Below are 24965 nucleotides of genomic sequence, written 5' to 3'. Positions count from 1 at the left end.
GGAAAACCACAAGGAAATCAATGAAGTTAGAACACTCAGACCATATATAAAAATTAACTCAAAATGGCTTAAAGACTTAAATGTAAGACAAGACACTATAAACCTCCTAGAAGAAAACATAGGCAAAACATTCTCTGACATAAATCTTAGCAATGTTCTCCTAGGGCAGTCTTCCTGGGCAATAGAAATAAAAGCCAAAATAATACACCTTTATGAAAAGCAACCTGGCAGTCAATATTTACTACCCCTTAAGGGTCCTATTTAATTTCATCCACCCTAGGGTCGGTGGAAATGTGGACAGAGATTTGTACGCAGGGATGGTTATCGCAATGAAGTCCCTAACAGCAAAATTTAGGGGTCACTTAAATATCCAAAACAAATGTTTCCCTTCTTAAACTCACTTGTAATAGGTAACACATCCACATGATTCAGAAAGAAGTATATGGTCAAGTTTCCCTCCCCCCCATCCCTCATCTGCCTCACCCCCCAAGTCACGTCCCCTCTGCCTCCTGCCCTCACAACCATTCCTTTCCAGCATATCCTTCCAGAGTTCTTTATATAAACACAAGCAAATACATATTTATCTTTCCCTCCTTTACACATTTCTGTCCCTTGCTTTCTTCACTTAAGAGACTCCTTTTAAACTCTTATCGATCTAAAAATGCCTAATTTCTTTTACCAAATATACTTCAACCAAAATAACACACTGCAAGGGATTAAATGCAAAGCAAATATGAAATCTAGCTTTTAAGTCAGACAGTAAAGAAATTTACAAAAATGTAAACAAGTGCCATTCTATTCACTAGTTTCTTTTTTTGGGGGGGAGTTTGTTTTTCAAAAAACAAATATCTTGAAGATGAGATCGATTTAACAATGTTATTTTTCATTGGATTAGTAACATTTTTATAAATGTCTCAGTTTTGATCTCTAATATGGCAAATATTGATAGATAAAATCCCAGAGGAAAAATGCTTCAGCTCTCAGTCATGTTTACAAGTATAAACAGGCACTGACCAAGAAGTTTGAGAACCACCGATCTAAGCACATACAAGCTTGCGAATGTCGTTAGCCTCGTGGTGGCCGGGTAGGCTGCCCTGAAGCACCCAGCATCCCGCGCTCCCACAGCTCTGCCGGGCTCTGTTCTGCTTACGTGCTTTCCCTCTGCAGATTAAGAAGCAATCCTACGTCTCAGCCTGTCCACCTCTATTTCCCACCATGTACATTCTGCAAGCTGCCTATGGGTTACTGGAGAGGGCAGTTCCGTCCACCAACTCCATCTGGCTCCTCTGAAAACAGTTCCTATGACGGTCACACAGGGTGCAGCGCAGTTCAGTTTGGGAGGAGAGCATTCAAAGCCTCTTTCAAAATTTCTGGTTGCTGCCAGGCTCTGGGTCGGAGGGGGAGCACATTCTAAGCATCGTTAGCATTTCTCTTAACCCGCCCCGAGTCCAGGTTGTGGGAACTGCACCCTCGCTGTGTTGCCTGTGGGACACTCCTGCCAGTCTTCATCATTTTCAGATTTTATTTTATTGGGGCGTTTAAATAAGAGCATGGATGGAGATTCACGGGGCTCATCTAGCTTGCTGTCATCCTAACCCCAAATCTGTTTTTTTCCTTCAGAAGGAAAACAAACAAAAAGCTCACCTGCTCTGGGCTCATATACAGCTTGGTCCCCACTTGTCCGGTGTGTCTGGCGTACCCCGGCATTGGGGTCAGAACCATCTGGTCCTCCTCATCCTGGTCCATCGCAGTCACTAAGCCAAAATCTCCAACCTTGACCACGTCGTCCATTGTAAAGAATATGTTGGAAGGCTGGAAAAAATAAAACAAGAGAAAAGCACGGTGGGTGTGTCTGGAGAAGGAGACAAAGTGAAGGGAGTTATTTAAATAACCAGAGCAAATAAACACAAGACACGAGATCTTCTCAAGCAGGTTCCTCTTTACCGTGGGATGATATGAAAATAAAAAACAAACCTCAGATGTTAGGCAAGTACTGTGAGTAAAGAAGAGGCAGGGTAGCCAAGAGAGCTAGCATTTACTGAACATCTATTTAAATAAACCCTTAGAGAGTCACACTGGCTAGGTCTAGGGTACTTAATCCTCAATCTCATAATTTTAGATACTCTCCCTTGGCACACTTCGCTACTTTTATGACCTAAGCCTTGATTATAATGGTAATAGTATTAATAATAGCAAAAGCATATAGAGCACTTGCAATGGGCCAGAAGCTGTTCTAAGCCGTTGATTACTATTAAATCATGTTAATACTCTTTTACTTATTTATTACCATTATTACTTTATCATTTGCAATTTTTTTCTTTTTTCTTTTTTTAAGTTTTTTTTGGGGGGAGGTGGGGCAGAGTATAATTAGGTTTGTTTGTTTATTTATTTATTTATTTTAAGGAGGAACTGGGGATTGAATCCAGGACCTCGTGCATGCTAAGCATGCAGTCTACCACTTGAGCTACACGTTCCCACCACTTACAACCCTTTTAGTCCTATTAGTCCCTCATTTCACAGATGAGTAAACTGAGGCCTAGAGAAGCCAAGTAAATTGCCCAAGGTTCCCCAGCTAGTAAGTGGTGGAGCAGGGACTCAGACCCAGGCAGTCTGGCTCAGTGAGGAAAGGACTTCTCTTCACTGCCCTGTGTCTGGCGCTCAGTCCAGTTCTTGCCCTACAGCAGCGGATCACGGCTGTTTGATGAGTGAATGAAACAGACTGATGTCCGGGTCTGTGCCTGAGAGGGGAGAGTGGGCCACCCAGGAGAATAAGAGCTCTTAACCGCAGTCTCATGCAGCCTCTCCTAATACTCACAGGCTCCTACACACTCTACAATGCCCGTCCCAGGTTCTAAGCTCTCATACACAACTGTTTATAGGACACGTCTAACCACAGGCTCCTCAAACTTAAAATCCCCTACATGAAATATACCATCTTTCCCTCAGAACCTAAGCAAACCCCAGCTAACACGACCACCACTCATGGCACTTGAAATAAGGGAAAAGGAAGCCATTTAGCTCATAAAGTTGAATTTCATTGGGTTTCAAATACTGCCAGACAAAAATCATTTTATTCACATCCAAAATACCGTCATACAATTTCTCCTGGCCAACCATTTGCTACTTCTCACCCTCCAGCTTCTCACCTCCTTGCCCAAAGCCTAAACAGTTCAAGAAAAAAGGGCAAAAAGCATGGAGATTTTGCCCCAGCTCAGAGCTGGCTAGTGAAGGAATGCATGTCTCTCCTTCCACTTAGGTCCCTGTTACTAAGCTACTCGGGGGCTTAATAAGGGGAACATGCGTCAGGGTAACTGAAAGCCGGAGGAAAGACAGAGTGTCTGTTCCTGGTGGATTTTACATAAAGATTATTTTCATCAGGAGATTGGGAATACTTTTTACTGTAAAATGGACATAAACATATTATAGAGGAGAATTCACAATTTGCCTGAAGTTTTTAAAACACAAGAGACTTCTTATCTTTGCCGCAGACCCTTGTGGGCTACTTTCCCAGACCTCTGCGGCCAACATAACTTTATGATATCATTTTATGTGGAATCTTAAAAAATGATACAAATGAACTCATTCACAAAACAGAAACAGATTCACAGACATAGGAAACAAATCTATAGTTACCAAAAGGGAAAGGGGAGGGATAAATTAGGAGTTTGGGATTAACAAACACACACTACTATATATAATATAGATAAACAATAAGGACCTACTGTATAGCACAGGGAGCTATATTCAATATCTTAAAATAACCTATAATGGAAAAGAATCTCAAAAAGAGTATGTATGCACGTATGTGTGTATGTGTATATATATATATATATATGAACATATTTATACAACTGAATCACTTTGCTGTACATCTGAAATTAACACAGCATTGTAAATCAACTGCATTTCAGTTAAAACCATAAGGGGGGAGGGTATAGCTCAAGTGGTAGAGCGTCTGCTTAGCATGCGCGAGGTCCTGGGTTCAATCCCCAGCACCTCCTCCAAATATAAATAAATAAATAAACCTAATTACCTCCACCTCATAAAACAAACTCAAAAAAAAAAAACAGAAACAAAACAAAACCAACCCCATAAATAAATGACTTGATGACTAACAAGAAAAGGGGACGAGAGTTTAGCTCAGTGGTAGAGTGCATGCTTAGCATGTGTGAGGTCCTGGGTTCCATCCCAAGTACCTCTATTAAAATTAATTAAATAAGTAAATAAATAAATAAGCAAACAAACCTAATTACCTCCCCACCCAAATTAAAGAAAGCTAAAAAAAAAAAAGGCTGAAACCTCTGGGTGATGTTTTGCGAATACAGACCTTGAGGTCCCTGTGCATGAGCCCTTTGCTGTGCAGAAACTCCACCGCCTCGGCGATCTGCAGGAAGATGTGCAGACACGCACTCCTCTCTCTCTCCTCTATGGTGCAGCGGCTGTTCAGCCAGTCTTTGAGGTTTTCCTTTCTGCACAGCTGCATCTGGATGTAAAGATACACCTTCGGTGAACTGGGCTGCGGTTTTTCCGCAGGGTTTGTAGTGAGATCTAAACTTAAAGTGGTTGGCCTCGGAGGAGAAATAGAAAAGGTGGGTTCTGAAGAAGGCCTGCTGTTGGAATGCTGGACAGCAGTTAGTTTATTAGCATAATGGTTGCCCAGAGGCGGTCGGTTCGTTCTGGGCTCTTCTTTGCTGGACGCGTTATCACAGCCGGAGTCTTCAAATACTATGGAAGAGGATGTTCGCTCCCTTGACCTTATATTAGGAGAAGCTTCAGAGGGACAAAGTTCAAAGGAGTGCCCCTCATCATTGCCATCCATAGTACCATCTTCCACATCGCAGTCCGTAAGGCAACTGTCCGGGAGGTTGTTCACAGCATCCACCGACTCACTCATGTCTCTGTGGTCCATTCCGGAAAATTCCAGTGGAGAGAACTGGCTCTCAGACGAACTTGTCCGGCCACAGGAGATCCCTACTGAAAAAGATCTGCCACTTCGTGGCGAAGGAGCTATGATTTCGATACGTTCCTTCGTAGAGAAAGGATCCATTCTGCGTACTTTAACGGAGGGGGCATCCACCGGACTGGGAGAGCTGAGCGGCCAGTCTGTGCTAAAAAGCGGGAGAGATACAAAGGGGTGAGCGTGAATACGTGTTGATGAAACTATGTGAATGCCATCCTTTATTTTCAAAGCTTCAACTATAATAAAGCCGGCTACCAAATGACAAACAACACAGGGATTCAATGAAAACGGGCTACAGGAGACAAAGAATGTCACCTTTTGTCCATTTCTTAATTGGAAAGCTTGGTTTTATATTTGAAACAGTCTTCTGGGACTGTCATGCCAGGAGCAGCCAATGCCTTTGTGCAAAACACAAAGTACGAAGGAAGACCAAGAACAGGACCCTTTGGTTGTGGTGATGCGGAACCCCCCCATCCAAACGGGGCAGCGGCTCACTGGGCCTTGAGACACAGGACCACTTCACTTGGTCCTTCTGCGGTCTGGCTGTTGGCTATGGGTGTAACAGCAGCTGCTGTGACCAGGTACCCGGTGTGGATCTAGGGCTGTGTTTGGTACTGCTAGGCAGGAACTGCACTCCAGCTGTTTGGTAAATAGTCTATTTGTAGCCTGCTTCTTCTTTGTTCTCAGTTAGTAGTTTTTCTTATTTCTTTTTTTTCCAGTTTTTTTCTTTTTATTCATTTAGGAGTTTTTAAAAGGGCCTTCCTTCCAATAGCACGGCATACTTAGTGTGGGAATTATCTTCAGGTTGTCTAAGTTTATATATTTTCAACTGCGAACAGTTTAAAACTACTTTAAAAGGGAGTTGTAAATTGCTAACTACTAAGAAACTAAATAAAAAATTTAAATAAAAAATGGAGACAAAAGCAGACAATATCTCTTATTGAGAAAGGCTACTGTAAATCCCTCAGTGAATTTAAAATCATAGCATCCTATCTACCAATAATTTTAGAAATTCATGTTCTGGACAAAAAAGAAGAAAAATTCTTGTTCTAAAAAACTAAATCTGGGTGGGAGTATAGTTCAGGGGTAGATAGAGCATGTGTCTGGTATGCATGCGGTCCTGGGCTCGATCCCCAGTGCCTCCATCAAAGGAGGGAGAAAAAAAAAAGAGAAAAAGAAAAAAAAAACTCATTAAAAAAAAATACCATAAAATACTAAATTAACTTTTCACTTAACAAGTGAATAGAGAATGTTCCAAAACATGACAGAAACAGTAATCTGCTGTTAATTTTTCTTTAAAAAAAAATCATCTCTGGGGGAGGGTTTAGCGCAGTGGTAGAGTGCCTGCTTAGCGTGCATGAGGTCCTGGGTTCAATCCCCAATACCTCCAATAAATAAATAAACCTATCCCTGCCAAAATCATCTCTAAAGTTACAAAAAAGATATTTTGCTCACGTAAACCAAAAATTAGCCTGAAAGACACACTCATTTTAAAGTCTATGTCTAACCAAGTTACCTTTCATCTTTCAGCCAGATTTCATCCATTTTTTCTTGCCACTTCTCTGGTGGTGCTTCCAACCAAGCATTGAAATACCTGACAATTCCTGGGTGCTCAAGCTTGGCCAAAGCTTTCACTTCTCGCATTACCTTCTCCCGAGCCAGTTCCCTGAAATTGGAGAGACAAGGAAGACACTGAAGGTGGCTGTGATCTGAAGAAACAATCATATCCAGGAGTAAAAAATAATCAGATAAAATCCTCTCTTGATTCTAAAACCAGAAACATGAAAATTCATCAAACTGTACATCTGAAATATGTGTTGAGATCACCGTGCAGGAGGTACACCACAATAAAGTTGTTTTTAAAAAAAAAAAAAAAAAAGAAACAGATGGTTCAGCCTAGTGGCATAATTCTAAAAAGCCATGTAGTAAGTCGTGTATTAAAAAAATACATTTTAGGATTTTTTTTTCTTCTATCAATGAGTGCTACGAATTCATCTGTTGCTTCATTCAAATAAAGATTTCTTTGTTGACAAACAAACAAACAAACAAGAATGACTATAGACCCTTAGAGATAAATGCTTAATGTGTGTTAATCGCCTGGGGGATGAACAGGTGTAAGTGAAGTATTTGGGAAAGAGGGCTCAGCACGGCAGCTCAGGAGGGTGGGGAAGGACCACCCCGACAAGGTATATGCAACGGTCCAAAAGGCTTGTACGAGCACCTTGTCTGTTTAAAGCCTCAACTACTGAATCTCACGGGCAATGATGTTTAACTAGAAAAGCATCTGGATTTCGTCTACTTTGACAGCTTTTCTGATGGATCTAAGCTCACAGTCTAGGGATCCCACCATCACCTGAAACAACATAAACAAATAGAAGTTATCTCCTCTTCCCTCCCCGAGAGATGGTCCGCTACTCCACTTTTCTCTCTCTGCCTTACTCCTGTTAACGTTCCCACTCTGAGCATCCTGGCGTGTTTCCAAATCCTCCACTTTCAGTGACCCAATCCTAAGTGCTCCTCCTTTTTAATTCTTTACACTCATTCCTTTCTCATCCGTCCCCTCTTCTGTGCTATTTATTGTTCTGTATCTTACGACTGAATCTCTGCAAAACAAACCAAACCAAACACAAAAACTCCTAATGAACTCTGACCATTTCCTCCTAAAAGCCATCTAGGCACCCCCTCCACTATGATCACATCATTCTTCTGCTCACAAGCACAACTGTCTATGGAATAAAATCTAAACTCCTCTGCTGGGCATTTACGGTGCTGCCACCCATTCTTCTCCACCTTTCTTCCACGCTCCCCTTCATTCTTACCCTTGCTCCACCGCTGCCAGGACACTCACTAATCTCTACAATCCCTCTGGGTGTTTGCCTGGAGCCTTTGCTCAGGCCACATTGTATGGTTGGCCATCCCTCTTCTGCATGTATGTCCACTGAGGGACAGGCTACCCTTGAACAGGGCGCAGATATCACCACCTCCATAAAGCTTGCCTTCCTTGACTGCCTTCCAGCTGCATCGGACTTTCCTCGTGAGAAGATATTTACTGATAAGCTAAGCCGTGGGTCACAATCGTCCTTGCATTGCAGTTAACTGAGTATATACACAGAAGCCCCAAGGAGTCATATAGGTTCTTGCGGGCAGAAGCCTTTGTTAATTTTATATTCTACGTGGTGCCTTATTCATTTGAGTATTTAAACTGCTCATAAATTATATACCAGGGATGGGGGGAGGTATATAGCTTAGTGGTAGAATGTGGGCTTAGCATGCACCAGGTCCTGGGTTCAATTCCCAGTACCTCTACTAACTAACTAACTAACTATTTTTAAAATTATATACCAAAGAAAAGAATTTGTCCCCAAATACTCAACCTGTCCCATTCCTGTGTCCCCATCTGTTGGGCAGCACATTTAAGTACTAGTTAGGAAGACAGCCCAGCAATTAAGTACACATTTAATCAAGAGTCCCCAGGAGGCTCCCACAATAGATGGAATGGAAAGTATCACTGATAGTCCATCATCTTAAGCATCACACTGTTCTGAGCCAAAAATTCCACTCCCAGAAATCTATCCTAAGGAAAGAGAGGTGATTAAAATTTTATATAAAAGATGGAACATTGCCAAGTTATTTTTGTGTGTGTGTGTGTGTTGGAAAAAACAGCAGTAGACAGACATGGAAGGGGGGGTGACTTTTTTTCTTTTAAAAGCCAAGTTATTTTTAATTGCAACAAACTAGAAACCTAAATACTTAAGAATTAGAAATGACTAGTGGGTGGGAAGGGATAAATTGGGAATCTGAAATCTGCACCTCTTGGGGAGTGATGGAGATGGTAGCCATCTGGACTGTGGTGGTGGTTTCATTGGTGAATACAACTATCAAAATTCTTCAAATTGTACATCTGAAATATGTGTAGTTTAGTGAACAGAAATCACACCATAATAAAGGTGTTAAAAAAAAAAGAAATGATTAAACAAGATATGGCACATATATCGATTGAACTATTATCCAGCCATAAAATACTCAATATATTTTAGCATTTCAATAAAATACTCTTAATAGCAAGGAAAATACTGAGAATACAACAAAGGAAGCAATAGATAAAACTGTATTGTATTGATAACTGCTACCAACTAAGTAAATTTATGATCAGAAAAAAAATCAAAAGAAAATACCCTAAAATGTTATAAGTGTTTATTACTGGGTAGAGAAGACATGGATGGCTTTTGTTTTAATACTATTCTTTATTTTCCAAAATGAATATGGATTTTTTTTTTGGTGGTGGGGGGAGGTAATTAGGTGTATTTATTTATGTATTCTTAGAGGCAGGATGGGGGACGGAACCCAGGACTTCCTGCATGCTAAGCATGCGCTCTACCACTTGAGCTACACCCTCCCCCAATGGTGCTATGTATTAAAGTCTACAGTTATTCAAATTCACTCTGAGAAAGTCCTGAGTTAAGAATCAAAAACAAGTGCGCATTTTTTCTTAAGTAGATACAAAGTGGTCAAAGCAGATCACCTTTTTTAAAGACAGCTGGTCACCTGGTAGCATTAGACCATATGGTTCAGAAGGTCAGAAACTATGTTTCCAGTAGTCCCACTGGAGTATAGTGAGAAGGACATATTGCCTAGGAGATTAGATAACACGGTCCCAACTCCAAGTTCACTAACAGGACCACCCATTACCTGTTGGGGAGACGGATTCTCTTGATAGCATAATTGCAGTCATCTACTTTGTTTCTAGCTTCGAAGACAACTCCAAACCCCCCGCGACCCATGCACTGAACCGGTTCAAAATCTGTTAGATATCTGGAAAGAAAAAAAAAAAGGAAGTTTAAAAAAGTTTGCAAATAGTTTAAAATTTTGTAGTTAGGTAATCATTGTTCAATCTTATGATATGTGAAAATGTATAAACTAAGTCTTATAGAACTTATTTTAATAAAGTGTAGTTTAAATTCGAATAGCACTCTTTGTAATTTTTTCCCTAGGAAAATTCTAAGAAACAAAAAAGCCTCTGCTTCATGGGGAATCACTCGTTAATCACTTATTCTAACAGCAGCTTTAGGACTGTTCTGCCCTGGTACTTTCCATAGTTCATCAGAACAGTCTATCCTTAACTCTCCAACCTTTTCCCGCCTGTGGCAATGAGAAAATGTATTTTAATCTTATGTCCGTGCCTGTATATTCTATGGAAAAAATTAATCAGCCCTATTCTATTTAAGTACTTTTTGGCCAGCAATTGCTCTAGGAAGCAAAGCTATCTGAAATTTGCTCAGTATGCTCATCCGGCGATACCTGGATAGAAGCTAACTCGCCATCTTTCACTTACAGGTGTACCTCCGCTCTGTAGCCTGCTTCCCCCTTTAGTGCCTCACCTCGCTGACCTGCTGTTTATGCCAGCCAGCTTGCGCAGGCTCTCTCACAACCCCAGGGCTTTTGCGTCTGCAATTTGCTCTACTGGGATGGCCTATTTCTTTGTACTTAATAGAACTCTAGTCTTATTTTTTTTTTACCACTTATTTATTTATTTTTTATTAAGGTATAATTGATTTATAATGTTGTGTTAGTTTCTCGTGTACAGCTTAGTGATTCAGTCATATATATATATATATATATATATATATATGCATTTACCCTTTTTCTTCTTCTTTTTCATTATAGGTTATTACAAGATATTGAATATAGATCCCTGTGCCATACTTCTCCCATTTATTTTTTGGGGGGGAGGTAATTAGGTTTATTTATTCATTCATTATTATTTTTTATTTAATGGAGGTACTGGGGATCGAACCCATGACCTCGTGCATGCTGACCATGCGCTCTACCACCGAGCTACACCCTTCTGCCCTTATACTTCTCCCATCTTAATGTTTTTATAGTACTTTGCACATTGTACCTTGAACTATTTAAAATTAGTCTCAATATTTGCAGTTGTTTATATGCAGTTTTCTTTCTCCACTGTCACTGAATTGTAGGGGCCTTGAATGCAGGAAAGCATCCTTTTTATTCTTTGGATTTCCAGAGACTGGGCTTACCTGGCGAACAGAATGTCTAACAAATCGGGAGTGAATAAATGAGTGAACGAATAAATGCAGGCTGTGTAAATTATTTATTCTGGCCATGTGGGGGAGAGCTGCATTAGATCATCTTTGGTGTCCCTTATAAGGCTAAGTTTATTACTTTATGACTTGCACACGCATACTAATTTAGTAGTTGGCTCAGCTGGTTAGAGCATGGTGTTGAGGAGAGACAACAGATGCCAACCCTCCATGGGCCAATTACCTTCACAGAGAATGCACAGTAATAGCCTGTGTCCCTAAAAATAGCCAGTCAAGGTACTTCACTACAAACCCATCTCCCCAGCTGCACAAGCTCATGAAGTTTACGTCCTACCCGTGGAGGGCCAACTGAATTATCTTCCTATATTAAAGAAAACACCCATATGAAAATGGAAACATCTTATACATGATTACAGACTCTGTAATAAGTATCATCTAGCCGAAGGTCCCAGCTTAGGACGTGAACTCATGACTGCATCCAGAGCCCATGCTCTTAACACAGCCAAGAACCGATAAGGCACTCAGTAGACATGAGGTGTTACTATGGAGCTCCTGTATTTTAAAAGCTATCAGCAGTTCTCTTCATATTGAATACAATTAAAGGGAAATTAAGCCTAATTCAATATTAAAGTACATTATTTCAATTCGCTTAACAACAGCCTTCCAAACACACATTTACACACCATACCCCACTCACCCCCATCTCTCCTTGCCTCTTACTTACTCATGATTTATGGTTCAATTAAAACGTGACCTCATGTATGACACCCTCCTGAATCATCACTGCCAGCGTTAGTCACTTAGCTCACGGCTTTTTTCTTATGTGTTTATGTTTTCTCGAGCATCAACTCCCCCCGTAGACTTTAAGCTCTTCCAGGAGATAGGCCCAGTCTTTTTATTTCTCCCAAAGCCTGAGATACTGTCCTGCACACAGATGTTCAGAGCAGATGTTGGATGAAGGATGAATGGCCTGGGAGTGAACTGCCAGAGGAGTCGGGGGCCCTGTCCTCTCCCTCCCTCACTACCAGCCGCCCGTGCCGGCCACTTACCTGTCAATCAGCATCTTCATTAGCCAGGCTATTAAAGCCCTTACGACTTGTTACCTGCCTAGTACACTTTGCTAAAACATATTGATTATATCAAGCCTTAATTTTAGTAGCAGTAGGTTCTGTAGCTTCTCCTTGTCCCCAGACCACTGATGTGCTAAGTATGATGTCAAAACAAGGAGGGGGGGAGTAGCAATAATCCATGTCATAAGAAAACTGGACCACGGCACCATTTCTTGTGCCAAGAAGCATCAAAGTCCGAGCACCTGACAGATGGCTAACAGATCCTCTACTTTAATTTTACTTTCAAATCATTTGAATTGGCTGCTTTTTAAGTAACCCACCTCCCTCTTCTGCTTTTAAAAATGATCTGTTCTATTGGTGTATTTCTCCCCATTTTTCTCCTACTTACTCTACACAGAATAAAAATGAACTAAATAATTGAGGATTAAGTAACACGTGGAGATGTACCTCCCATTCTAATAACGTGTTAATTATTATTTGGTGCTAGCAATGTCAAACCCAGTGCTTGTAGGCCCTCAGTAAGAAAGTTATCTGAGTAAAACCTCAATTTGGTGACTATACTCTTTTTTCCCTTTCAGTTTTATTGAGATATGATTGACATACGTGGTGGCTATAATTCTAAACTTCTGTAACACTCTACTTCCAGCCCTCTTTAAATGCCACTTCGAGTAAGTGTAAGTAACGTAAGGGATAAGCCTATGTTTTATTTACCTAGATATTCAAATATTAAAAAAAAAAAGTTAACCAAGATCTTACTTGAGAAGCTGTTTTTTTTTTTTAATTGAAATACCGTTGGCGTATAATACTACATTCGTTTCACATGCCCTCCGTAATGGCTTGACATTTGTATGCGCTATGAAATGATCACCACCGTAAGTCTAGTAACCAGCTGTCCCCACACACAGTTATCACAGCATTACTGACCATGTTCCTTACGCTGTGTATTACATCCCCGTGACTTGCCTACCATATAACCAGAGGTTTACAGAAGACGTTAAGTAGCAACTATTCTGTTCTTTATCTATTTCGCCCACCCACTCCCACCCCTTCTTCCTCCTGGCAACCATCCATTTCTTCTCTACATTGATGGCCTTTGCTTCTTCGATCTAAGCAGTTAACCGCCAGAAGCCACGACGCACACGTGTATTCTATGATAAGACTCTTACCGTGATACATATCCAGAATTTTTTATGTCACTCCAGCTACTGTCATTAGCTTCTCCACTTACAGAATCATATTTATTTTCAGTTTGACACTGAGTTTCAGACTCCTTCCTTTGCTGATAAGGTGGGAGGAAAAAAATCACTATCAGTACGAAGCCAAATTGAAGTTAGCTGACAATCTTAGGCTATAAAATAACACTGAAAAATAAGTAACATTGAGGAAAACAAACTTGTCATAAGAACACAGAAAACACAGCATCTCCCTTGTCAAAGGGAGACGGAAGGATAAGGGTGGAAATCAGGCTGCAGCGGGCTGAGGAGTGAAGGGGACAAGGACATGGAGACAAGAGTAAGGGCAAAAATGATTTTAGGGTAAAACTTAAGTATTATGTACCCCCTGCCCCGTTCCCCACCCCACACGTACTATAAGCTTTCTCTAGTCCCGACACTTCGAAATCAATTCAATTCTAAAAAATGTCTTACTCTGTGAGGGTGAGGATGGAAAAGTCGGCGCACAATGAAAGTTGTTGCTACGATACAAAACAGGATAGTTCCAACGATTTCCTTCCACCAGTGTAAGAGGAGGACAGGGTCCTTCCTGCGGACATTCTTGCTGTAATTCGGATTGTCCAGAAACCTGACCGTGATCTGCGTGCTCCGTTTGCTCCTTTCCCTCTTGTAGTAGGGCAGGTAATATCCATTATCTTCAGAAACAAATATGAAAAGTGTTTTTCTCTTTAAATATAGATCCACCTTTCATTGCTAAAAATTACCTAATTTCCTTTGACTTATAATAACAATTCCTTTTTCTAAATTCTTTAGCACATTTCATTGACCCTGCTTTTCCTTCTTTCTATACAAATAGGTTTTATTCCATAAGCATCTTACCTTTGCTTTCTACTGAATATTAAGACTAGAAAAAACCTTAAAGGCTGCTCCATTCATTACCTCATTAATAACTCAATGCTTTACATGCAAGAAAGGATCAGACAGGACTCGAACCTCCTTGAAGGATTTTAAGCCTTAGTTTCATTTAGCATCAATAAAATGCCAACTTTTACCATTACTCATTCTTCACCAGCTGAAAGGAAAACAGCTCCACTGTGCTCTTCTGTTCATTTTAGGCTGCCATAATGAGCTTGTCCTAGAGAGCAGCCTGTCTTTTTATCGCCTATAAAACCTATTTTGTGCCACGAGGGCAGAGTACACAATTCTCTTACTTTATATTTTGGTCAGTATCAGCTAGACGGTGGTCTGTCGTTCAGCAGAGCCCTCTGGGTTTTGTTGCTGCTGTTGTTAATCTGTTTATTTATTTGTTTACTTATTGAACTATAGTCAGTTTACAATGTTGTGTTAATTTCCGATGTACAGCCTCATGTTTCAGACATACATGAACATACATATATTCGTTTTCATGCTCTTTTTCATTACAGATTCCTACAAGATATTGAATATCATTCTCTGTGCTATATGTTAATCGGTTTACTTTTTTGCAATTAGCTTTATTATTATTATTATTTTATTTTAGGTTTTTTTTTCCTTTTCCCTGGTGGGGAGAGGTAATTAAGTTTATTTATTTATTTATTTATTTATTCATTCATTCATTCATTCATTCTTACAGAAGGTACTGGGGGTTGAACCCAAGACCTCATGCATGCTAAGCATGTGCTCTGTCACTTGAGCTGTACCTTCGCCTCCTATGTTAATTTATATGCTACAATAATTTCACAGTTTGAGCATCTAGGGTAATCAAAAAGGAGTCTATATTATTGCCTACTGCAGATTTGAGGACTTTTTAAATATCCAACCATTCAAAAGACTTTCATATCTGAAAATATTCTAACTTTAAATACTTATTTTATGCCGAATTTCACCTATTCTTGACTTTTGTACTGATTTTTCTTGCCAGAGGACAAAATTAAAATAACTCATTTTACAGCATTTTCACATAGCTCTACGGGAAACACCTTTTCCTTCATTATACGGGCTGATACTATACAGATTTTATTGTATAGGCTGACAATTAAATGAGAGCTAATAACAAGGACTAATGCTTATTGAACACTTACTATTTGCTAGGCCTGGTGCTAATTAAGGCCGTACGTACACGATCTCATTTCGACCTTATAAACAACCCAATCAACAGATGTTAGGATGACTATATCCTTGTTTTACAGGTGAAGGAACAGAGACACAGGTAAGGTAGGTGTGTCCAACTCAGCATGTGGCAAAACTAGAATCTGAACCCTGGCCATCTGACTTTGGAGCTTATACCCTTGGCCACCACTCATATTTGCCTCCCAAGATATTTTATTTTCTACCTTCCAATTGACTACCTTTCATTTGAATCCTATGAATTACTTTCAAATTAAGAAATTAAAAGAAATAAAGGTGGGGGGAATAGCTCAGTGGTAGAGTGTGTGCTCAGCATGCAGGAGGTTCTGGGTTCCATCCCCCAGTATCTCCATTAAACAAACGAACAAACCTAATTACCTCCCCATTCCCAAAACAAAACAAAACAAAAATGGAAAACAAAACAGCATTTCCAGTGCCAGCGCAATCACACTCACCATACGGATACTGTAAGATTGAAAGGGCACCATTGCTGTACTCTTCATGAGAAAACTTATCGTTACTTAGACATTTGTCGAATTCATCAGACCCTACCAAGACAGGAGTTCTGGAAGGAGAATCTACAAGAAAATGGAAAAATCTTAACTGTTATGACTTCAATGAAAATCCGTGTGCTTCATTCATTCAAAAAACAGATATTCAACCGTGGTTCAGCTCAAAAATGTTACGTCAAACAAATGGCCCAAGGTTCTTTCCCTTGAAAAGCACAGTCTTGTAGAGAAGATGAGTCATGTAAACAAGCAATTAAAATATGATGTGAGGGGAGAGGGTAATAGCTTAGTGGCAGAGCACATGCTTAGCAGGCATGAGGTCCTGGGTTGAATCCTCAGTACCTCCATTAAAAAAAAAAAGTGATATATGTGATCAAAAACATATATGCAAGGTATAGAAAGATAACTGAAGGAAGCAGGTGGCCCAGTATTCGAATTCAACTCATTTGAATGTCTCATAGATTACAATGTGATAACCAGATAAATTTTCATAAGTATTCTTCATATAAATAAACTAAGAGCTAAATGATACGAAAGCATAATCAGAGAATGGTTAAGAGTTTTTCTGAGCTGCCTAGAGAAATATTTTATTAACATTGATTTCTACAGAAGCAGCTGTTGCTTCAATGAAATCATGTTCTAAATAATCATTAAAATTCATTAAAGTCCAAAATACCTTCCCAGTTTATCAGAAGGTATAGAGTAGGTCATAGTTGTGATCTCTGTGATGTTCAAAACTCGGGCAAAGATGGTCATGATTAGATCTCTGACGCCTGAATAACATTTATAAAAGTTCACAATTCACTTACGAATTAAGGGTTTCCATTTGATTGTTGGCAAAGGAATAATGGCATTTTCACCATTGACAGATTCCAAGGCCTTGGGACTCGTAGGAAATTTTTCTGAAATTCTGACTGATGACTGCAGATACAGCTGGCCTCTGTACATTCCTGAATCAACCAAAGCATTGGGAGTTACATTTAGAATCAAGCACCAATGATTTTACCAAAAAGGTTCACTTCTGACTGGATAAAATTAGATTCATTCTAGTTATCTATTCATGTGCCACACAGCGCTTTTCGAAGAATCGTGCCTGATGCACTCAAATTTGACCTGAAGGTTATTCAAACAAAAATAGGGAAGGAAAAGTTACACACAAGTTGCAATGTTTCTCGCTGAATAATTTGCGATAATTACCAGGTAACTCTTCCAGCAGAAAAATTTAAAGAAATCACTGTACTTTTATGAAACTAACAGCTTAAATGAACTAACCTTCTCCTTAAGAAAACCTATCCAGAGATACTAAATACTACCATACCACCTGCTATTATTCTTTCAAATTCTTGCATTTCATTGAGATTGAGAGGTAGGTACCACCTTGAAAGAATTTAAAGAATTTTATGAGTAGTTGACCACAAAACTAGTTCAAATAATCAGATTCAAGGGTTTTCAAAATTTATTATATGAAAGGCTTTCAATTGCCCAGCAGCATACCAGCATTTTATCTTTGTTTTTCAGATAGATTGTATAGATGCACAGAAAAAAAAAAACCCCATCATCTTTAAGGAGGAGTAAATTGGTAAATACACAAATATGAATGCAAATGCAAATGTAGAACATTTTAGACTTTGAGGAAATATAAGTGATGTGAAATCATGCTATATAATGGCAACATTCCTAAGCCTTTTAAATATAACGTTTCAGAGAAAAAAAGTATGCTATAGTAATTAAGTTTCAGAATTGGATAAATGAAAGAAAAAGGCAGGAGTGGAAATCGAAGTTATCAATCTTAAGGCCAGAGAATGTACTTAGGAATTAAAGCTGCTACAGGCACACCTGAGGAAGGAACAATCCAGGGATAAAACCTAGACACCAGGACGAACCATCACTCGGTGACAGACGCCCACTCACCCAGGTAGACGCTGCTCTCCGTGGCTCCTCGCGCAGCCTCTACAATGTCTTCTTCATCTTCTAAAACTCCATCATTAGGGGCGTAACTCGTATCATCAAAAAGACTGATGGGAACGACTTTGCCATCCTTCACCAACCAGGCAGAGGCAATGGGCGTACAAAACTAAACAAAAATGGAGAAGAACTTTTATATAACTTCAAGCACATTTATGTATATTCCAACTCCTGAAATATCATTTAAAACCACAGATTTCAGATTTTTACTTTTCCAGGTTTATTGAAGTGTAATTGACAAATGAAAAACATGTATATATTTATGGCGTATAGTGTGATATTTTGATACGTGTTGCATTGAAAAATAATTAGCAGTCAGATTAGTTGACATATCCATCCCCTCACAGTTATTGTGTGTGCGTGTGTTTTAAGAACATTTAAGATCAAATCTCTTCACTTCTTTTTAACATTCTGAGGAACCTCCATGCTGTTTTCCATAATAGCCATACCAATTTACATTCTCACCAACAGTGTACAAAGGCACCCTTGTAATTGAAATTGCAGTCCCAAGACAAGGAACCTCTAGAAACATGAATAAGCCAGGAAGGATTCTCCCCTCCAGCCTCCCAAGAGGGTGTAGCCCTGCCAACACCCTGACTTAGGACTTCTGGTTTCCAGAACTGCGAGAGAATAAACTTCTGTTGTCCTAAGCCAAAAAAATCCCCCCAAAACAAAACACAGAGATTCGCTGTTACACACTGTTCACCAGCATCCTCACCAATCATTTATCTTTCTTATAACAGCCATTCTAACAGATGTAAAATCACAAATTGCTTAAAGCACAGAGGATATACTGAAAATCCGAAATGGCAGTCACTTCCCTCTACCCAACATGTCAGGTCAAACTGAGAAAGCGAAAAAAAAAAAAACATAGTTATAAATTCTCAGTGGTTTTAGGTACCTGGTATTCCCATTCGAGATGTCCTCCCTTCTTACTAAACGCCATAACTTTCCAGTCGGCTACGGAGACCTTTATCACTGTGTCCATCATGACAGCTTCCTGTTCATCCACATCTGAAATAATTTTAGACTGTTCTTTGTTTCCATGGGGTTTTAAAGTGCTTTCAATAAATCCGGCTCTAGTTTCCATGTCTGGAATATACCGAAGTTCAAAGTGGCCAACACTGAAATTCCACCTTAAATTTACAAAGGCGTGTTTTAGAAATTTACACTTAAATAAAGGCACCAAATAATAAAGAACTCTTCTAGAGCGAGGAAGCAAACAGTAACATTTGGTGATGAGAAAAGGAGCAACTCAACACAATCTTCTGGAAAAGCGCGCTCTGCTGATTTACGCCACAAGAGGGCGTGACTTTGACCCTTTAGAAACGGGGGCTCTGAGAGGTGGGAACTGACAACAGCTGCCGGGCAGAGCATCTCTCAAAAATCAACAGATGTTCACATGTCCACATCAGGGCGATTATCTCAAAACCCATCAAAATCACCTTAAAATGAGGCAGCTTGCAGTGTGCCTTACTTCTTAAAGTCTGGGCATATTTTTCAAGTGCAGAGAAATTAATACAACCCAATAAACCAATGTAAAAGGCGAGATGGATGCATCAATTTTAGATTTTTATGAAAATGCAGCCTCGAAAGGCAACGTGACCCAGGATACGAAGCCTGAAGGTCGTACCACCTCGGCTGCAATCACAGATCTCTAGACTGAGATCGGGTTAGTCATTCAACCTTGTCTGAGTTTCACTGTCCATATATCCACAAAGTGGTAGCAATATTGTTTCCCCTACAGTTAACATACAGGAAACTCACCTAACTATTGGCAGTATAGTGGTCTTCACTCTGAGATATAAAATGGCCCAGAATCCCAACATTTGCTAAAAAAATAGATACTTAAGGAACATGGATCTTAGACCCCAGGCTCTCCCTATCCTGATAACTCAAGTTCTGTCGAGTTGAACACCTGCTCCTGACATAGCTGAGCAGCCAGCAAGCACCCAAATACTTAAGGAAACAGAACCCCACCAGGATAAAGGAGGTCAGGTTGTCAGCATATGCAAAGCCCCACTCACAGTCCAGTGAACGGAGAAAGAACTCATTCTTAATCGAATTTGAGAAAACAGTTTTCAGGAAAGGAAACTGAATTATATACTGCATCAGATTAGACAAAACCTGAGAAAGCCTGGTTCACTTTCAAAGACGAAGATGGTATCTAAAATTATTTTTACTGCACAGCAATTTAAAATTTAAATATTAGGTTAAAAAAAAATCAAGCATGTCATTTATGACCAACCTGTCTAATCCAATCATATTATTTTAAAGGTAAAAATTTACATTATTTGAAAAAGGAAACAAGAAAGAAGTGGCCCAAATGAATTATACTTTAAAACTTGAAGACAAGGGATTAAAATATTATTTTAAAATTGAGATCTGACTGTCCGACAACCCGTGAAACGACCTACTAGAGAGAACTGCAGAGTCAAACAGGCCCAAGTGAAACAAAGCACATTAGCTTTGTTCTGCTTTCAGAGAACTTTGATCAGTGAGGTTGTTATAAAAAATATCATTAACCTAAGACTAAGCCAATATCCACTCATTGTACGGGGCTCCTCCCGGTTACCGTATCCTGAAGCACATGGTAAGCAGTTTAGTTCAGGATCTGTTAATAATCACGAGGCCATTTTAAATTTAGGGGCTACGTTTCTCTCAAAAGAGGAGGATGCTTTTAGGGAAATAAGATCAGAAAATCTCCACAAAGAAAAAGCCGGTGAATTCCGGTCTTGCACTTCTAAACATGGACAGCAGCGTTATCGGAATACCCACTTCTCATTGCCACTGCGAGGTCCGACCGCTCTCACGGTTTTCTGGGTGCGCTGCAGAAGCAGGATGCCCTCTTCTGGTTCCACTTCATCACTGTCCCACTGGCGACAGCCCAGAGCTGAACAGATGTACCTCACCTGAAAAGGCAGATACAAAATTACGAACGAGAAAAAATTACAGGAGATCAGAGACAGTGAAAAAAAACAAGCTCTATAACTTATAAAAAGTGAAAGGAAATTGGGGAGATGTGTAAAAAGTACCCAAGCATTAAGAAGCATCCGCTGGATTACCACCAACTCCTGAAATGAAAACTTTAGAACCAAAAAAGGACCGCTGAATATTTTTTTCAGGGAATGATTTTAAGGATTTGGACTGTTTCAGCCTTACTTTGAGCATTTCTGTGGAAAAAAATGGATAACTAGTTGTGATGTCTTAGTCATCGTATCATTAATAAAGTTCTGGGCGAATTGAAAAAAAAAAAACCAACCTGTTTCCCTGTAACAGAAATAGTCTTTCAAAATTTGAACCTTTTTTAATAGCTGTAGTATTTTAAAGTGCCTCCTTCAGGTCTTCATCCAAGGAAAAAGGAAGACTGTTTTACGATGAGAAGATGGAGAAGGCAGAAAAGCATGTACAAGAACAGAGAGGACCTGTGGACCTGACACTGAGACAAGGAGTCGCTGAAGTCTGAAAAACTCAAGACCAAAGATCTCTGTTCTGCCTTGTTGCAGTCTCAAACCTATAGATAAATATTCAAGTACCAGGCATTAAGGGGTTAAAAAAAAGATTTTTTTTTTTTTACCTTTCTAAAAAGCATGTCTTTAATTAGTTATTCCCAATAATGGATTACTATTACAAGACTCAATCTTAGAAGCAGAGTGTGCTTATCTCCTAAGCGCTAACACTGGAGAAAGTCTAGGTCATTAACAGCATGACTTGATCGTCACACAGATCTAAGTCAAATCTGGCCTTGGAAGTTTCTGAGCCTTTAAAGAGTCTCAGTTTTCTCATCTGTAAAATGAGTACAAACTTTCCTCTTGGATCCCCTTGTTATAGGCTCAAACTGGATAAAAGTAGTAGCAATTATTCTTAATGTCAGGATTATCATTCACCTTTGGCAGGTTCCTCATCTATCCAAGTGGAAATTTTAAAATCTAAGAAATACTGTGATGATCTCAAAATGATGCATGTGAAATGCACCTGACACACGGCAGACCATAGTTATTAATTCTCTTCCTCCTGCTAGTCCTGGCTGTGCTGTTTATTCTGTTATCTTGGGTAAATTTAGTTTCTGTTAATAATATTTCCCCCCTTGCCACTTCACGATTCTTCAATTAAAACAAATGATATCCTGGGGGTAGGGAGATAGCTCAGTGGTAGAGCACGTGCTTGGTGTGCACAAGGTTCTGGGTTCAATCCCTAGTGCCCCCATTAAGGGGAAAAAAATGAAATAAAATTAAAAAACAAAAACCAAAAAATAAATGATATCTTAAGGGGAAAATTATAACAAACCTCAACCAGTAATAGCCCAGTTTAAGAAATTATTTCTTCTATTTCTATTTATTCTGGGTTCTCCCTAAATAAATTGAACATTTTTACTCACCTTCCCACTATATGCACCAAGTCCATACGTAGTGAGGGACTTTCCTCCAACCAAGACGACATCATCTCCAAACTTATAAGACGATTCAAGAAGTGATTCAACTGTAAACGGAACTGTTTCCATGCTCTCGCGGTCTCGGTCCCACTGGAAGAGGTCTCCATCCAGGGAAGGGATGATCATCTTGTTCCCAAATACCTAAAATACAAGCTAACTTTTAAACGCATCTTAACTTGTAAGAGCAGTTTAAGGCGGAGCTGCAGTCTTGAGCTCGCTGCACTCCAGCCTCCTTCTGAGCAGCATGCGGACTGGCACAGCTCATCAACCAAAACCAACTTAAAAGAACTGCCAACCTCCCCTGGGACCTACAGGTAATACTCCAGGATGGTTTTTTCTCAAACTCTGTTTGCCACGAGCCAAGAGTGTTTCACAACAATAAATGAATTATCACAGACATAGAAAGCAGACTTACAGTTACCAAAGGGGAAAGGGGGTGGGGGAGAGATAAATTAGGAGTTTAGGATTAACAGATACAAACTACTATATATAAAATAGACAAATAACAAGGTCCTACTATATATCACAGGTAACCACCTTCATTATCTTGTAGTAAATCATAATGGAAAAGAATATGAAAAAGAATATATATATATATATACATATATATATATAAAATACATGTAACTGAATCACTTTGCTGTACACCTGAAACTAACACAACATTGTAAATCAACTATACTTCAATAGAAAAAATTTTTTTAAACAATTAGTGAGTTACCAAAAGAGAGTTTTGTGATCAAGTGAGTTCAAGAAGCGGTTACCATAGGACTTCCTACAGCAATTATGAAGCTTATGTAGAAGATGACTGCCTAGTAAACGGATGGCTTATGCAGCACTTTCCAGGCCTTTTTAAAAAACTATTATTGTTTTTTTTCCAGGCCTGTTTTATCCAGGCCAAGGACTGTCCTAGGTTCAGATCCAAGGAACGCACGTTGATTTAAGCAGCATCCGTCTCCAGCTTTCTTTTATTCACTTTCTTAAGTCGGCTACGAGCTAGAAGCCTGGGAGCCAAGCTTCCTGATTTCATGCTCTTAATCGTCCTTCTTTGAACGATGTTCACTGAGGGCCTACTATGTGCCGGGCACCATTCTGTGGCTTAGGATAGGCCAGTGAGCAAAACAAATTAAAACAAACATACTGCCACCGTGGAGCTCAAACTTCGGTGTCGGAAACAAAGGATATACTGAATCATCACAGAGAATGTTATGGGATAAATGCGATGAAGAAAAAGTAGAACAGGGCAGAGTGGGGGATGGACGTGTGGTATATTTATACAATATATCTATGAGATCACTTATATGTGGAATCTAAGGAAAAAGACACAAATGAACTTATTGACAAAACAGAAACAGACTCACAGACACAGAAAACAAACTTATGGTTACCAGTGGGATAGGGGGTAGAAAGGGATAAATTGAGAGATCAAGATTTGCAGATACTAACTACTATATATAAAATAATCAACAAGTTTATAGCACTGGGAACTATATTCAGTATCTTGTAATAACCTATAATGAAAAAGGATATGAAAATGAATATACGTATGTATCTGTAGGACTGAAACTATGCTGTACACCAGAAATTGACACAATATTACTTCAATTTTAAAAAAAGAAAACAATATATACAATTTGACTTACTTCAGCAAATGACTATTTTCCTGATCATCAAGGCTCAAAACTTCAGGAAAAGGGACTATGAAAGAAGTATGAGTTTAAAAACACTCTGAACAAATGTCCATCTTAACTTTTTTTAAACGGAATTTCTCTGTGTACTTCTTTGTTCCTTAAGCAGCAAGAATCCTTTCTTTAAAGAGACACTTTCAGGGATATTTTGAAGGGATCCGTCACAGGCACTAAGAGCTCTGAGTTGATCCCCAGCTCATATATCTGCCCCTCCCCCGCCCCCAGCTTTGCCCCACACCCCTGGGCTTCTGGACGACAGGGGACAGGCTGAAAACCACGAATCTAAGCCCTTTCTTTCTTGCATTTGGTAGTTGAAATCTTTATGTCTCCTGCCAGAACTATTACAATAGCCTCTTTACCTAGCTGGGAATTTCCTCAATCTAACCTTGGCGAATCTTCCAGATTAATCTCTGAGTCAGAGTTAAGCTTGTTATGACACTACTCAAAAATGTTCAACAGCTCCCCATTATCTTCTCATAAAGACCCCAAATCCTAAGTCTTGACGTTCAAAGTCCTCTAAACATGACCTCAAACAAGCTCCTCCTCCCTGTCTTCCACTTTCCCCGACGTGGGTGGACATCAGGCCTCACTACCAAAGCAGGATCTTTAATGTTACTGTCACTGTTCAGCTATGTCATTGTCAACGTCATTTCTTCTCGCTGGAACGCTCTCCGGTACCAACACTGCCCACGGCAATCCGATCTGACCTTCAAGCTACTATCACTACTGCTTTTGCTTTGAAATCCAAGAAAAGTTTAGCAGTCTAAGTTTGCTGACAAAAATCTTCTCATGCCTAAATATTGTACTTTTTGCTGTACCTATAAACTGAGACACCATTACATTCTCAAAAATTGTTTATTGTAGCTCTCCGAAATATTTACCAGGTATAAATATTTATGTTGATACGGTGGCTGTAAAAGTAATGCACTCAAACCTAGTGCCCGGGTTTTGTGATCTAAGTCCATTCCCCACCAAAAGAACACAGGCTCCTGGGAGAAACG

The 24965-nt window shown here is 39.6% G+C and overlaps 1 protein-coding gene and 1 non-coding gene across 2 annotated transcripts in view; one reads left to right on the top strand and one right to left on the bottom strand.

Moving 5' to 3' along the window:
- Nucleotides 1-24965, bottom strand: part of EIF2AK3 (eukaryotic translation initiation factor 2 alpha kinase 3) — a 61366-nt gene that overhangs the window by 9090 nt on the left and 27311 nt on the right. Inside the window, exons 3-14 of the mRNA XM_006203818.3 lie at nucleotides 22223-22417; nucleotides 20623-20756; nucleotides 18746-18980; nucleotides 17791-17953; nucleotides 16689-16829; nucleotides 15826-15948; nucleotides 13739-13959; nucleotides 13259-13371; nucleotides 9650-9772; nucleotides 6477-6626; nucleotides 4328-5108; nucleotides 1645-1812 (exon numbers count right to left, since the gene is read on the bottom strand). Coding sequence (XP_006203880.2) covers nucleotides 1645-1812; nucleotides 4328-5108; nucleotides 6477-6626; nucleotides 9650-9772; nucleotides 13259-13371; nucleotides 13739-13959; nucleotides 15826-15948; nucleotides 16689-16829; nucleotides 17791-17953; nucleotides 18746-18980; nucleotides 20623-20756; nucleotides 22223-22417 — 2547 coding nt within the window. The remainder of the gene's footprint in view (nucleotides 1-1644; nucleotides 1813-4327; nucleotides 5109-6476; nucleotides 6627-9649; nucleotides 9773-13258; nucleotides 13372-13738; nucleotides 13960-15825; nucleotides 15949-16688; nucleotides 16830-17790; nucleotides 17954-18745; nucleotides 18981-20622; nucleotides 20757-22222; nucleotides 22418-24965) is intronic.
- Nucleotides 21973-22050, top strand: TRNAT-GGU (transfer RNA threonine (anticodon GGU)). Its single transcript has one exon. It is a non-coding gene; the product is annotated as a tRNA-Thr (tRNA).

Source organism: Vicugna pacos, chromosome 28 (genome assembly GCF_048564905.1).
Source record: "Vicugna pacos chromosome 28, VicPac4, whole genome shotgun sequence".
In the NCBI taxonomy this organism is placed as follows: Eukaryota; Metazoa; Chordata; class Mammalia; order Artiodactyla; family Camelidae; genus Vicugna; species Vicugna pacos.
Note: the sequence above shows the minus strand (reverse complement) of the source record. Positions and strands in the feature narration are given on the sequence as shown.